General features: G+C 37.7%; 1 protein-coding gene across 5 annotated transcripts in view; it reads right to left on the bottom strand.

Moving 5' to 3' along the window:
- MYB (MYB proto-oncogene, transcription factor) overlaps positions 1-14,976 on the bottom strand; it is a 43,908-nt gene that overhangs the window by 18,400 nt on the left and 10,532 nt on the right. For all 5 annotated transcript variants that reach the window (XM_061623916.1, XM_061623919.1, XM_061623915.1 and 2 more), the window contains exons 3-9: positions 10,877-10,948; positions 10,033-10,125; positions 8,114-8,334; positions 6,096-6,330; positions 3,929-4,009; positions 2,958-3,062; positions 837-1,094 (exon numbers count right to left, since the gene is read on the bottom strand). In XM_061623916.1, the coding sequence (XP_061479900.1) occupies positions 837-1,094; positions 2,958-3,062; positions 3,929-4,009; positions 6,096-6,330; positions 8,114-8,334; positions 10,033-10,125; positions 10,877-10,948 (1,065 nt within the window). The remainder of the gene's footprint in view (positions 1-836; positions 1,095-2,957; positions 3,063-3,928; positions 4,010-6,095; positions 6,331-8,113; positions 8,335-10,032; positions 10,126-10,876; positions 10,949-14,976) is intronic.

Here is a 14,976-nt window from a genome sequence, read left to right as displayed (position 1 = left end):
CCTCTCTTACCAACAGCTCAGTCAGTCTGTTAACACAGAAATGTTCTGTGTGACCCATCTACTTTAACAAGGAGTCAGGATTCTTTAGTGAAAAGGGTAAAGCAGAGTATGTGATGCTGTTATATTGAATTTGTTTCAATAAACTTTTGGCTTCACCCTATAGTGCTTAAAGATCCCTGTGTCAAACTTAGTTCTACACTAAGGTTTTAGACTCTTCAAAAATTTCTCGAAGTTTTCAGTGAAGAAAACCAATAATGCTATGAATGTTCCACAAAAAAGCAGGAATTCAGGAAGGTATATAGAAGTGTCCATAGCCACAAAAATGTACAGTTTGATTTCACTGTTTAAGGCACATATTTAGAAATAATTTTAAAATTCAATTTTAAATATGCCAGCTCATATAAAATAAATTTATTCTTTGAAGATTAACATATAAGCAACTTGAAAACTGTAACAATAATGGTTCTATACATACTTATAACAGACAAATGTTGATCTGTACTTGAAAAATACTGGAACCCACAAACAACAAGCTAGGCTAAACACCCTGGTTCTGCCATGTTTACTCAGAAATACTAGCCTATTTATTTCAACAGGACTTACTTCCAAGTAAGTATAAATATGACTAGGGTTGTATGTCTCCTTCCATTTGCTTAAAATATTGGTAAGCAGGTGGCCATGGTGAAAATTTATCCTAGATATCAGATTTTCCAGTAAAAAACAAAGAAACAAGCAAGCACACACAGACAGTACATAAGAAAACAAATTTATAAAGAAATATCATATGTCTCCAGCCCTATACCAGCCACATCTTAGAAGATGATCATACTACTTACGGAATCTATCAGCTGAAGCGTTTCTGCAAATTCTAAGAGATTCTTAACATTATCCAGGAAGTTACTCTGATGAACGATCATGCACCTTGCAGGGGATGCACTTTCTTCAGGCAAACACCCATGGTCCACTGGTGGAGATGGAATGCAATGAAGATGCTCCGCCAAAGAGGAAATGGGTGCACTGTTACCACTAGTTCTGGTACTGTCCACAAGTGTGGTGCTGTGCCATCCTGGGTAATCTGACGTGTGGTTCTGTGGCTAAAGGAGGGGGGAAGTGGGGGGAGAGGGAAGAGAGCACAAAGAAGGAAAGAGGCAGAAGGAACTTAGCAATGAAATTGCACAAGGTGTCAGATGGCTGTTGAAGGAAAAGATAAAAGTGGTTGCATCATCTAAGCACTTAATGCCTATGAAACAGTTGTCAAGATGTTTCCTTTCATCAGTGCAGCAACAGCTTGTTTGAAAGGGTAGCCAATTTATAGCTTTCATTTTGGCATTACCTCATCTTGTGCAACAACTCTGCATCCTGGATAAGTATCTATAGTATAATAAGCAATGCAGCTACGTGCATACACTGTTCCTCCTAAGTCCATAAAGTGCATGAATCTATTTTGTTGTTGTGGGAAGTAAAGAATGCAGGATTTCCCTAGCGCAAAATTCAGTCTAATCTGTACCTAAAGGATTAGAAGTCAAATTCTGCATCACATTTAAGGTCACTGGTAAATTTTCTATTGATTTTTGTGGATTTGGATAAATACCAGAGTTGCTTTTTTTGTTTTGTTTTATACCTCCCCACCTTTGTCCTATCTCTGCCTAGCACTACAGCTTACACCAATGCGAAGAAAAGGCTGTAAAATCAACGTGGTTAGGAAAACAGAAGAGCAAATTAACAGAAGTCTCTTTCCAGTACAACCATGCAAGAGAAGACATTGCAAAACGTCAACTAAAAATTAGAAGTGGCCACACTAACATGTCATGCACACAGTTGGCTTATCATTAAGTAAAAAATTAATTAATTATTAATATGAATTAATTATACATAGATGTTTCCTGCTGGCTATCACCTAGGTTTTTTCCCCCTTTTTTCTGCATTTCCCATATTAATTTATTATGTCAGCTGCTTTGCTATTTTTCATAACCAACACACTGAAATACGTAAGTGTGTGTATATATTAAGTGTATGTATGTACATATATATAAAATTCAGTAATAGCCAGCTTTGGTTTCATACATGCGGTTATAGAATAACTTTCCTCATAGAGGAACATTACCAAACATGCAAAAAAAATTCTCAACTTTACTTGGGCTGTGATTCCTAAACCACTTGGTGGGGGCAGTCGTCTCCCAAGCCAATTAAAGGTGACCTATTCCTAACTTGCAGTACATGTGCCACAAGTGGCACAGGCAGCACGGCTTTCTGAAATGAAGTAGACAGGCTTCGAGATGTGGCTAGTCCACAAAAACAGGTCTACTTCCATGCAGTAGTGCTCACAGATTTAGCAGACTGGAGACAAAACCAGTCCAAGCTTGGGGTGAGGTTGAGGGGTTGAGTATGTAGTACTCTTTTTAATGGCACTCCCTCATATTTTGGGGGGTGATTTGTGCTACATTTGCTACAATGGCTTGAGGATCACAGCCCAAGGGTGCAATAGCTGAAGGTAAGAAATACAGCAGGGGGGGGGAGTAAGAAGCAGGCACTACATTCTCATCATACGCAGTCTCTTAAAGTTCTCAGAGACAAAGATTCCCCTTCAGTATGAAATCTGGTGGGGACTATTCTTCTGAAAAGGTAATAGTGAGTGGCCACCATTACTATCAATTTGTACGTAAAAATAAATATGCTGGAAATTATGTACTACTGTAATTTGGGAATGGGAAAGAGAAACAAATGCTTATGGGGGACGATGTGATGTTTTGTCCTGTTCAAATGGAAATATAGAGCCTTGATTAGTGTCAGGAGAACAGGGCAAATACAAGAGGGAGAGGGAGAGGGAGAGGGAGAGGGAGAGAGAGAGAGAGAGAGAGAGAGAGAGAGAGAGAGAGAGAGAGAGAGAGAGAGAGAGAGAGAGAAGCACTGGGGTAAAGCTGCTATCCCTCCATCCAAGCACACAGTGACATTCTTACTGGTAATGCCTGCTGCCCTTTCAGTTCATTCTCAGTCGACATTAGTAGCAACTCTAACTCCTTTATTCGTTTTTCTTTCTCAGGGTCTTCATCATTATAGTGTCTCTGCAATTAAGAGTTAAGGGAAAAGAGAAGGTAAAGGCCTGGTTGGATGCTGAAATGACAGTGATGATGATGATGGCTTGCCACCTTGCAGAATCACAGCCAAATTAGCCCAAGAGGCTCTTCCACTGTACAAAATTCGGTATCTCTGCTGAATTGTTTGCACAGATATTTAAGTGAAGAACATGAAACCTGTTTTCTTGATGCTTCCTGTACACCAATCAGGGAATCTAAGAAATCATTCCAGACATTGGTTAATATAATTATAGTTTGCCCTGGTATCTTTTACTTAAATGAATAAACATTTCCTCCATGGTCCAATTTTTTTTCTACCAGTGCAAACATAACAGTGGGTACCTGCTAACAATGGTAAGGTAAGCAAATCAGATGCCATCCTCAGGAACGAGTGCCCCCTCCTTTTCTGGAGCAACTTCCACCCTCTCCCACTTAACTGCACTTCATCTTACCAGTGGTAACTGTGATGAAAGCTAACCCAGGTTTCTCTAAAACCAGGAACTGAAATCTACTTCAACTGTGGGCTTCCGATTTTTCTATAGGGGAAACCCTGCTTAGCTCTTATTGCTGTGAACAATGATGACAAACTGCTTAATCATCAAAGTGGGGGAGAATTTGCTCCAGGGAGTGGAAGAGCTGTGAGGGGAGAGTGTGCATTCTCAAGGCTGGCACCCAATCTGTTGGAAATGTGGTTATCCAGCATTGTTGCACAGGCCCTTCTTCATCATCTGCTATGTTCAATACATAGCTGTAGCTTTCCCTGATTTTTTTTTTGAAGGTAAGGCATTTGCATCTAACTTGCATATGAAATGTATAGCAAATTGACCCTTGAAAATATTCTTAAATTTATCTACCTGAATAGCTGCAGCAGCTGGCTGGGGAACATTAACAATATTTACATGAAGTGCTACTGGATATGGGATCTGAGCAGAGACCTAGACCAAAAGACAAAGACAGCCCAAATTATTCATGCAGTTTACATACTTCCCAATAATGTGATGGGCTTAAACATCAAACACACTATGTACTTCCTATACCAAACCTTATTTCCTTGAAATAAAATGGATATCTCATTTCAAATGTAACCATTTCAGTAACCCTTTAAAATGGGAGTTCTCAACTGACAGTGTAGTAAACATCCATTAATCAATTAAAAAACAACCCTCCACCACCTGTAACTGTTTTTATTAATTACTAATTTTTAATTTTTTGTTAATGTATTAATTTGCAGGCATTTATTGTATTAATTTTTATGGGGTTGCTTTGATTTTCTGTATTACATGAGTGACTTACTCTTTTATTATTTGAGTTTTCATTTGTATATTTTATACTCCCATAAGTCACCTTGGGACTTGCTTGAAAAACATGCCTAACAAATTTAATAAACCACAGCAACAACAAAACAGACAGATGGCATCATGACCGCTTGTGTTGGGTTGATGGCTAAACATTTCAAAGTAGAAGGAGATAAAAGGTCCACAACATGATTTTTACTTCTCCATGAAAGCAAAATAAAATAAAAATAAATCTTGTTTATGGGCTTCCCAGAAGTACCTAATGGTCACTGTTGTAAAATGGATGCTGGACTAGATGGGACTTTTGGTCTGTTCCAGCAGGCATTTAACAAGACATGTTCTCCCATCCTTTAGAACTGATTGGTGCATTGTAATGCAGACCATGACCCTTCAGACCCACCACATAGACGGTTTCCCCATACATTTAACAATGAGAGAGAACATAAGGAAAGGATGGGGAAGCTGTACATGCAGTAGATCTGATGGCTTGTGGACTGTGTTATAATCTGCCCATCAGTTCTAAAGGTTGGGGGAAATGACTAGTTAAATTATCTCACATGAAAACACAACATGTGATGCTACTTCTTATGTCTCATGTAAGAACGCTTAACTATACGTCCGCATTAGTTTCTGCTATCAAGAACAGCTAAATGGTGCTAAGAAGACACCTCAAGTGATGTAATACAAAACTAAAAGGATAAGGAACATGTGCTTAAATTTCATCCATGTTCTAATGTTTGACATTTTGTATTTACTGGCAAAATTCTGAATGGGTTCTCCCTGTATTATCAAATTTAACCATGTATCATAAGGATTACAGTATTCTGTAATAAAATAATTACATTTTACATATATTTAGATATGGGTCCTGCTGGGCTTTGGGATAATTAATACTATAAATTTCTTTAGATTCACATAATCTAATAAATGATGACCATGTATTCGTAACTACTTATAGTATATTAGCTATAACTACTTACTTGACCTGCAGCCAATTTGTAAACCACTGGAAGTCTAGAACAGGAGAATGCTACAGGTTTAGACCCCACAGAGAAATTACAAAAGCTTAATGATTACTTTCAACTTCTTGTTAAAATTAAGATATTAAAAATGCTTTCCCACAAAAATATGAGAACAGGCAAGTCTAGCTCACAGCTACATATTTACATCACTGTTATAGGAATCCAATTTTTTAAAAAATATTGAGCCAGCTTCATGGATTTAAAATTAAAAACACTGGGTGATATCCAGTGTAAAGCTATTCAAATAAATTGACTTGTACTACTTGAATTTCAGTGATTTAGTTGCATATCACCCATTGTTTAAGAAAAGGTGAAGCCAACATTATGGCTGTAATCCTAATTATGTCTACTCAGAAATAAGCCCCACTAAATTCAGTGAGGCTTACTCACAGTTAAGTAGGGTTAAGATTACAGCCATTGTGTCTCTACTGACAAATTCTAACTAGCATCCTGCCCAGCGCCAATAGGAGGTCTAGGAACAGCTGATGCTGCAAGGTGAGTAAATCTAAGCAGGTATGGTCTTGATTAGTCGCTCAGACAAGAGACCACTGGGAACCTCATGCAAAAGTAAGATATAGCATAATATAGGTATTAAAAGTAGCCTCCTTTTCTCCATTTCTGCCATGGCCATGGATGGCAGTTACAAGATCTCAGTTACTGGGAGTTCTAGCTGTCAACTGATTGAATTGTTTCTATCAGCTTACATTTTGTGTCTCAGAAATATGGTAATAGGAGTAGTCACTGGTAGCTGGGGTTGGGGTGGAGGCTGGCAGCTGCACCGAAGGTGGAGTGTGGGCAAAGCCCATCAAATGGTTATTCTTCGGAAAACTTGTGGCTACTGAAGGCTGGCTGATTTTGGAAGACTCTTGAAGATAACCTTCCTGTTCAACCTTTCGCCGCATTGTAGAATTCCAGTGGTTCTTGATAGCATTATCAGTTCTGCAGAAAAACATAGGCAAGTGAAGGGGGAAAAAATGTACAAATACAATTTTCAGGCATAATTAAGGTTAACTGGCAGGAGACAGTAGTTAACATACAACATTTCCATAATCACCTAGGAATCTCCTTTGAGCTTTAATGGAGCTTTTATTGGAATACGTCATTATGCTCACATGGCCTGAACTTCTGCTGTAAGTTCACAACAGACTGGTTCTTACTGTTGTCAAAATATGCAACTATCCACACTCCATTTCAACAGTGCTCCACTGCTTTAATTGACAACAAAAATTAAATAGGTAAAACAGTGACATACATAAAACCAAGTCTCCTTGCATTCCTGATTTCAATTTTGAAGTCAGCTCCTAGTGCCCTTCTTTTACTTATATTCCACCTGGAGAAATTAATCACTTCAGTTGTATCTCATTCCTGATCTTTGGTGTGCTAGACCCTTCAGCTTTTGAAATGCTACCGTTCCAAAAAGACTGCTGCAACATTCCACAGTTGCATGGAGACAATGCTAAAGGGTCACCCTCTAAGCAAACCTCCAAGCAATAATCTAGAAAATTGAAACCTGATACATGGTCAGTTTTGCAAACAGGTTTGCTCTTCTTAGATTCAGGCTTTGTATCTGGTTATCTCAAGATGGAGCTCATTTGAAGGCTATATGCATGAGTCCTTAATCCTAAACAGTTTGTGAGCTCTCTTTTTAAAAACACCTCAACAATAATGTGTGGAATTCTCTCCCCAACCTATGCTAGTGGATTTAACAGCTTTAGGGAGTGGAGGATTTAGATTTGGGAAAGGGCAAGAACAAGGAAGCATTAAACACTCTCTCCTAGAGCATCACTTTCCTTCAAAGCAGTTCCATAGGGCTGTTAAGTTTAAAAAGTGGGAGATCCTGATCACAAATCTCCTGTATCCAATCTAGTGTGGATCTCAGATACCTTCCAAAGTCTTGGGACGGAGCTTGTTAGGGCTTGTATGACCCTGATGTTCATACTCAGCAAAAGGAAGACTTTTTTCAAAGAATAAACAGATTATTGTTTTGCCATGTTCTTCAGAGGACTCAGATTATGATAAACATAATAATAATTTTATTCTTTTTGTAGTTATTACTTTATAATTATGCTTTCATATTATGCAAAATAAAGTTTCTGTTCATTACATGGTGCTTTGTGCATTACAAAGCAGTAAAAACAGGAAGTACTAAGTCAGTTATGATTCCTCTTTCCTCACTTCTATGGGAACATGGGTAGTGGGAGATGGCTCTCTCGATAGAGGGATCAAAGCACTCTCCACATGACAGATCAGCGAGTCCCGCACAACCCTTATTATGGTAGAAATGAGGAAGACCTGCTTCCTTCCTTCTTTGTAACATCTATGAAGTGTTCCACACGATCATCTGGTAAGATTTTCTGGGTCACCAGGGATTCACTCAGCCGTAAATAATCTGAAACAAATGTTTGCCCCGTTCCTTCAGAGAGGACCTCCAATACCTTCCTGACGCTGCATGTTTCATTGACCAGATAAAATTTAGAAAACTTCCCCTGCAATTAAAGCTAAAAGTTAATAGCTATAGCTTATTATCAACTTATAAAATACAAAACACTTTTATCTAATTAGCTTAACCCTGCACTCATATAAATTTATTTACTAGTAGCCAAAATTTGACCTTTAACATGCACTATATTTGTTCTGCTGAAGATGACAAAAGGGAAAGAGTCTCATCAATCTCCCACCTCCACCCTAGCCTCTCCTTTAAACTGCTATTCCTTGTTATTACCGTCCAGGCAGCAACTTTGCAATTTCTGCCCATCTGTTTCCCAATTTCTTGTGTGCTTGGTAAATAATTCTATCTTCTTCTTCTGTCCAGGAGGTTTTCTTAACTTCTGGATTCAAATGGTTGTGCCATCGTTCTCTGCACTGTTTCCCGATCCTTCCCTTCAAGTGCTTAGCGATGACAGACCAGCGCTTGGGGCCGTATTTCTGCACAAGCTCTATCACCTTCAGAAAAGCACAAGAAAAGCCACCTCTAGCTTTTAAGTGTTATACCAAATTGCAATTATTCTCTTTTGCTTCATAGCATTTTAGTGCTATGATGTGACTACAGAAATCATAGGTGGTTAATCATATGTTTTCACTTGATTAAGGCTGCAGTTCTAACTCAATTTACCTGGAAATAAGCCCCATTAAATTCAACAGGACTTACTTCTGAATAAACATGATTAAGATTGTACCGCAAGGTGCTGCACTTCTAAATAATACTTACTGGTGAATAAGCCCTATTGAACACAATGGGTTGTATCCAACAAAGCTATCCCATTAACAAGGACTTTTGCCTATGCAACGAGACTTCCTCTCCCTGTGCGTCTCCCTGCAATCTGTTCTGGGTTTTCCCTTAACCCTCCAGAACAGATTTGGGGGGGCAGGGTGATGGGCATGCACAGAAAGTAACAGAAGTCCCATTTGATAAGCTGAAGTCCTTGTGCTAACAGGGTAACCACACATTTATCATGAAACCCAATGAGACTAGTTTTTGAGGAACAGAGGTATGTTATAGATTTGCACATGTATAAATAATTCTGAAAGAAAAAAATGTATTTGCTTTTGGAAGACATACACATGCCATAGAAGGCATCATCTTAGAAGATGTATACCCTGCTATACAAGAGGAGGATTGTCTCTTCTAAAATGGTGTCTGTCTGTGTTTTTCAATAAAGTTTTTTAGAAAAAAAGTATTTTTAAAAAATTCAGCTGTAACTGATGCCACCTTTTTAATTGTTTCAAAGGTTTTTAACTGATAAACACTGTAGTCCTAATCAAGAGTCTCAAAAGCACTTTTCTTGAGGAGTAACAGAAATAATAATTTATTATTGGCAGTAGTAACAAATAACAATAGCACTTTCCCTAAATTCCTTAACTACTTCATATGCATCGTTTCAATAACCCTTAAAACAGCGGTTGTAAGTAGGCTTGTATCAATTGGAAAGAAAAACAGGGGTAAAAATGGGCTCAAATATTATCAGGGAAAAACAAAGGCAGTTGTGTAGAAAAAAAAGTTTCCTACTTATGTCTTAAGGCACTTCTAGACTGTCACAATTTTCAGGTGCACATCAAACCCACTAGAATCAGTCTTTTTGCGATAAGGAAAGTAAAGGGACAATACATGAGAAAGTGAAGGATAACCCTTTCATGGAGGCAAGAGCTTGAGGGAATGTTGTCTGATCTCCCCACAAACAAATAAGAATGAATTTTCAATAAATAGTCAATGTTGTCTAACCTCCTTGCAAGCAAATCAGGAACAATGCTAAATAAAGAGATCATTTGGAAGCAACCCTCGTATATTTATCCCCAAATTAATGATGGGCGGATTGGGATTGAAAGAGTTTGGCTTGCTTTTAAGGCTATCTAATGAGATAATGGTTAAGACCTAAGTCAAGGACTTCCTGGTTCATAGCTCAGTCTCTCAACCACTCTACACTACACCACTCATGTGGACAGTTCACTTTAGCATTAATTAAAGTGCTGCTGGATGACAAAAGAAATGTTAAGGGTTGTAAATATCATTTATAATCTCAGTTTATTTCCACGTTGTTGTATAATTAAGTGCAGATATTATTTCAGCACAAATGGATGTAGGTTGGCCACAGCCAACATTTAATGCTGATGGAGTAATTACATTAAAATCATTTTGTTACTTACCCGTTGATCTTCTTCTTTAGTCCATGGACCTTTAATAAGCTCTGGATTTAGTACCTTCTGCCAACGATGCTGGCACTGTACATCTGTCCGATTCTAACAGCACAAAAAAACCCCAACCAATTATTACCTAATTGTTACAGCTGCAAGAAAAATTGCAACTTTGTTAAATAATGTCTTACAGATGTACTTTTGAGTCTGTAGTTTTGCACTATAAATCAGCATACGTGCTTACAGCACAAGTAATCTTTATATTTTATTGCTTACACCACCATCACACAAAGATAACAAAGATAAGGCCACTGATAGATATAAAACTGCAATGTGGATCTTCAGAAGGAAGAGCTGGATACTTTGACTGTTTCATCTGCACCTTTTCATAAGTTATAGCATTTTAATTTTCGATTGCAGCTAGCACACAGATACAAGTATAGTTGCATCCTAACATACCCACTATTAGTTAAAAATAAATATATAATAAACTTTACCGGCTGCATATCAACAACTGCATCAAAATACTGTACATTTAATAAGCAGCAGCAACAACCATAGATCAAAGCCCGTATCTATTCTGCACTGACACTTTTTTGTTCCATTGATATATACATGATGTACCAACCATCTGTTGTACATAGAATTCCCCCCAAGGTTTTTAACATTTTTCTTTCCTCCATTTCATGAGAAGTTAAAGAAATACATTTAAATGTGAGCATACATGGTGAAGTCCTGCAAGCCTCCCAAATTGCTATAATTGTATTAAGTCCCCCTCTGTAATTCTGAAACAACCTCCTCTGCTCTCACCCACTGATAAATGTGTGGTTATAAACAGAAAATGAGGCCTACTTACAGGAAGGAAATTGGCAATAACTTTCCAATCTTCTGTGCCATTCTGCTCCACAAGTTTCTTTAGCTTTTCATCCTAAGACATTTCAAGAAAAGGCAATGTGTGTTCCAAGTTACTTGCTTTTTGTTTTTAATCAATACTATGCATTACTGATTATCACTGCCACTTTGCTATTCACAAACATGGAAAGGGAAATCTTTAAATTGGTTGTCCTACATATGTTGTACATTTTTAATGAGTTGTTAGCAGGATTTTGCAACTTCACTGAAACAGTGCATTGTTTTATATTTTGGAATTTTGAACCAAGATTGGAAGTCTTCACAATCAGCATACTGTATGCAGAAATTTGCCACAGAAGTCAAAGCAAATCTGAGTAACTGAATTCATTAGACTTCTTAAAAATCACTTCAAAGTATCTTGATACATGAGACAGCAATCCTATGCACTTACTCAGTATCACAGGCTACCTATAATAAGTTAAGCTAGAGCTTGATATCAAATGTATGACCTAATATATTATTCACGAATGCTTAGAACTGCTTAGTACACCATCAGACTGGTATAGTGTCATGATCTGTTGTGTTATAAATGAATATTGAGGTACTATCCTGGATGACATTATCATTATGTACTAATCATATACAAGAAGGGGGTATCAGCAAGTTTGTGGAAAACCTAAGGTTTGTAGAATTTAAAAAAGATTGGGGAGCAGGAACATGAGGAAAAGGGAACTCCAAAACTTCACAATAAGGACTGAGCATACTCAGTGGCAATGGAAAGCTGACTAATTGCTGAAAGGAGGTGGGGTGAAAAGAACAGAATGAAACTTGAAAGATGGCATGGCTAGCTGGCATCCTGAACAGGAATCCTCCGCACTGTAACATTTTGTTGCAGATCCCACTTGCTACCTTTATATTCCACCTCTCCTGCAAGAAGCACATGCCTGTGTGTATTTTATCCTTACAACAACCTAGCAAATTAAGTTAGGATGAGAATGACACATTATGATACATGCAGGCCTAGCAGCAACCCTGTGTTGAGTTGTCCTTTTCATTCTATGTACAGTAATGAAATTTATCTGTGGTCTAATGTCACTGCTCCCCACCCTGCATCATGGGCTAAAGGTACACCAATGCACTATGTGATAATGCCAGTGGACTGGTAACTTTTACTGAAAGTTATGAAAGCGGAGAATTCAACGTATAGGTGGTTTTGGCATCATTATCATAGCATGTAGTTTCACCCACAGTGACTTGACAAAAGCCACTCAATGCACTTCACGACTGAGCAAGGATTCAAATGCAGCTTTCACCATTCCAAGCTCAACACTCTATAGAATTGGGTCAATAGTGTTTTCAAACATTATCCCAAGCACATGGAGAACGTGCATGTAGAAACACTTTTCAGTGACCTCCACTTGCAGTTAGGGTGTAATGTTTCAACTGACCCCCTTCCTGACCACCATTATATTAAAGTACATGCGTAATTGGTTTGTTGATTGAGCAGCAAGACAGCAATCTATTTCCAAGTAGTCTTAATCTATTTCTGAATAGTCTCACTGACAACCAATTTACTAATCTAGCAAAATTGTTTGAGAACTGCTGTCTTGTCCCAAAAACCTTTATCAAAAGTTTAGGGAGCACAACACTAGGCCAAAAGGCTATTTAGGAAGGTTCAGAATACTGCAATAAACAGCCTAAGCATTTACATTTGGGAAATGACCTGCTAATGTTTACATAACAACATCAGGTCATCATGTTAATCAAGCCAAAACAGTATTATAAAAACTGGATGGAAACTAAATCTACAGTCATTAGAGTGACTTAAAATAACTGAGGCTGCAATCCTTATATCCACATACTTGGGAGTAAGCCCCACTCACTGGGAGTTAGTTCTGAGTACACATGTATAGGATTGCATTGCAAAGCACTCAAGTTCTTACATTTAGACTGCAATTCTATATACAATGTTCTACCAATAATATCTATTAAAAGCAACGAGACTCAATTCTGAGGTACAGAGCTGAACGGTATAAGATTGTACTGTTAGCTTTCCAAAAAGGAGATAACATTGAAAACAAAACTGGGTAGAGACTTCCGGGAAGGGTGACTTAGCCTGTGCCTGCTTTTGAGACGGGCTCCTGCCTCAAAAGAAGCTTATTCAGATATATCAGTCAGATTTTTTTTTTTTTGACTGATTAAACTTCTCCCGGGTAGGGAGAAACGAAGAGATTAACCTCAAAGCCTATTTTTGTTGGGACGACCAGATCTCATTAATTTATGGGACGAGGTCCAGCCGACGAAGGTGGGACGGATTTTCAACAACAAGCTCTATCTGATAAAGCGAACGTTCATCTTATCTTCTAAGAGAGAACGCACTAACAGGCAAGCACCCTTCTTTCTATATTTTTCTTTTACTTGACTTAAATTGTTGCTGTTTAAAAGAGATTTGCCAGATTGATCGGTTTTTGACATCTCACTGGGGAGCCATAACTTCTCTCTGCTACTCACTAATTAATAGCTTATCTCTGTTTTTGTTGCAAAAAGCTGTCCTGGATTTGCATTCTAAAGATATACACAGAAGAGGGATTTCTATTCCAGATTTTTATTTTGAAGAATATTATATTGTCTGAGACTACTCTCTTTTTGGTCTATTTTATTTTGACGAATCTGTTTCCTGACGACCGCCATTAATTGTTTCGATCCTGGGAACTGCATTTTGTTTACTTAAGCATGGAGAGATAAGGCTGTCTGCTCTGTTTATACTGTGATGTCACCAAGTTTGGAGTATTAACCCAATGGTTGCTGAAATAAGAAGTGGTTTTCCTATATTTTTCTTTTAAAATGGCAATTAAGAAAGTGGCTGAGAAGCTGGAAATAACTATGTTTCAGAAAATAATGGATGAGATTGAGATAACGAAACAAAACCTGCGACAGGGTTGTAAGGAGCTGAAAATTGAATTGAGTAAAATGAAGCAGGAGATTAAAGATATAGGGGTCCCTGTGAGAGAGGTGACCCTGGAAGGGGTCCCTGTGAGAGAGGAGACCCCGGAGATTGGAACAAACGTGGAACAGGAAAAAGATTTGGAGTCTATGGACTTTAGAAACAAAATCTATTGTTTGGAGACACAGGAGATTAAAGACATAGGGGTCCTTGTGAGAGAGGAGACCCTGGAGACTGGAACAGGGGTCCCTGTGAGAGAGGAGACCCTGGAGACTGGAACAGGGGTCCCTGTGAGAGAGGAGATCCCGGAGATTGGAACAAACGTGGAACAGGAACAAGATTTGGAGTCTATGGACTTTAGAAATAAAATCTATTGTTTGGAACTCAATGTTATCTCTGAAGAAATTAATGAAGATTCTAGAGATAAAGTTATCAATGGCATGGATAATCTTCTGGACTGGAATGATGTGATGGAGCCCAATATAGAGAAAATCTATGGAATTAACTGCAGCCATGTGACAATGGAAAAACTTTCAAGAGATGACCCAGTGTATTTTGAAAAAAAGAACAGAGATATGATTTTACAGCAGTATTTCAGCAACCTATTCAGAATGGATGGCAAGAAAATATTTGGGATAGAGGTAATTCCCATCAGACTCTTACTATATGACTATGGCTTTGACAGCAAGATTATTATGGAATACTGATAATGGAAGATTGGATACTGAAATTACTGGACTTAACAAGACTACTGAAGATGGAAGATGGAAAATGGAACTAATAGGGATAATAGAACAATGGCTACTGAAATTACTGAACCTAACAGATTCTGATGTGATGGATTAATTGAAATGTTTATTTTGACTATGGTTATGACAATAAGATTATCATAATTAGTAATGAGATGGATTAATCGATATGCTTATCTGGAAAAAAAATTGATAGATATATTTCTTAAAGAATTGAAACCTCTCTTTGACTTTTTGTGGAAAGAATAAAGTAATGTTTATGAGATTTGATGATTAAGTAAGATAACTACTGGAGGAAAGTGATTTTATAATATGACTTAAGAGACAGGATTGTTATATATTATAGACTTATAACTGATTTGATCTTTGACAAATGGGAAGTCAATATTTTACTCTTTATTTTTTATTTTT

Source organism: Rhineura floridana, chromosome 4, assembly GCF_030035675.1.
Source record: "Rhineura floridana isolate rRhiFlo1 chromosome 4, rRhiFlo1.hap2, whole genome shotgun sequence".
Taxonomy (NCBI): Eukaryota; Metazoa; Chordata; class Lepidosauria; order Squamata; family Rhineuridae; genus Rhineura; species Rhineura floridana.
Note: the sequence above shows the minus strand (reverse complement) of the source record. Positions and strands in the feature narration are given on the sequence as shown.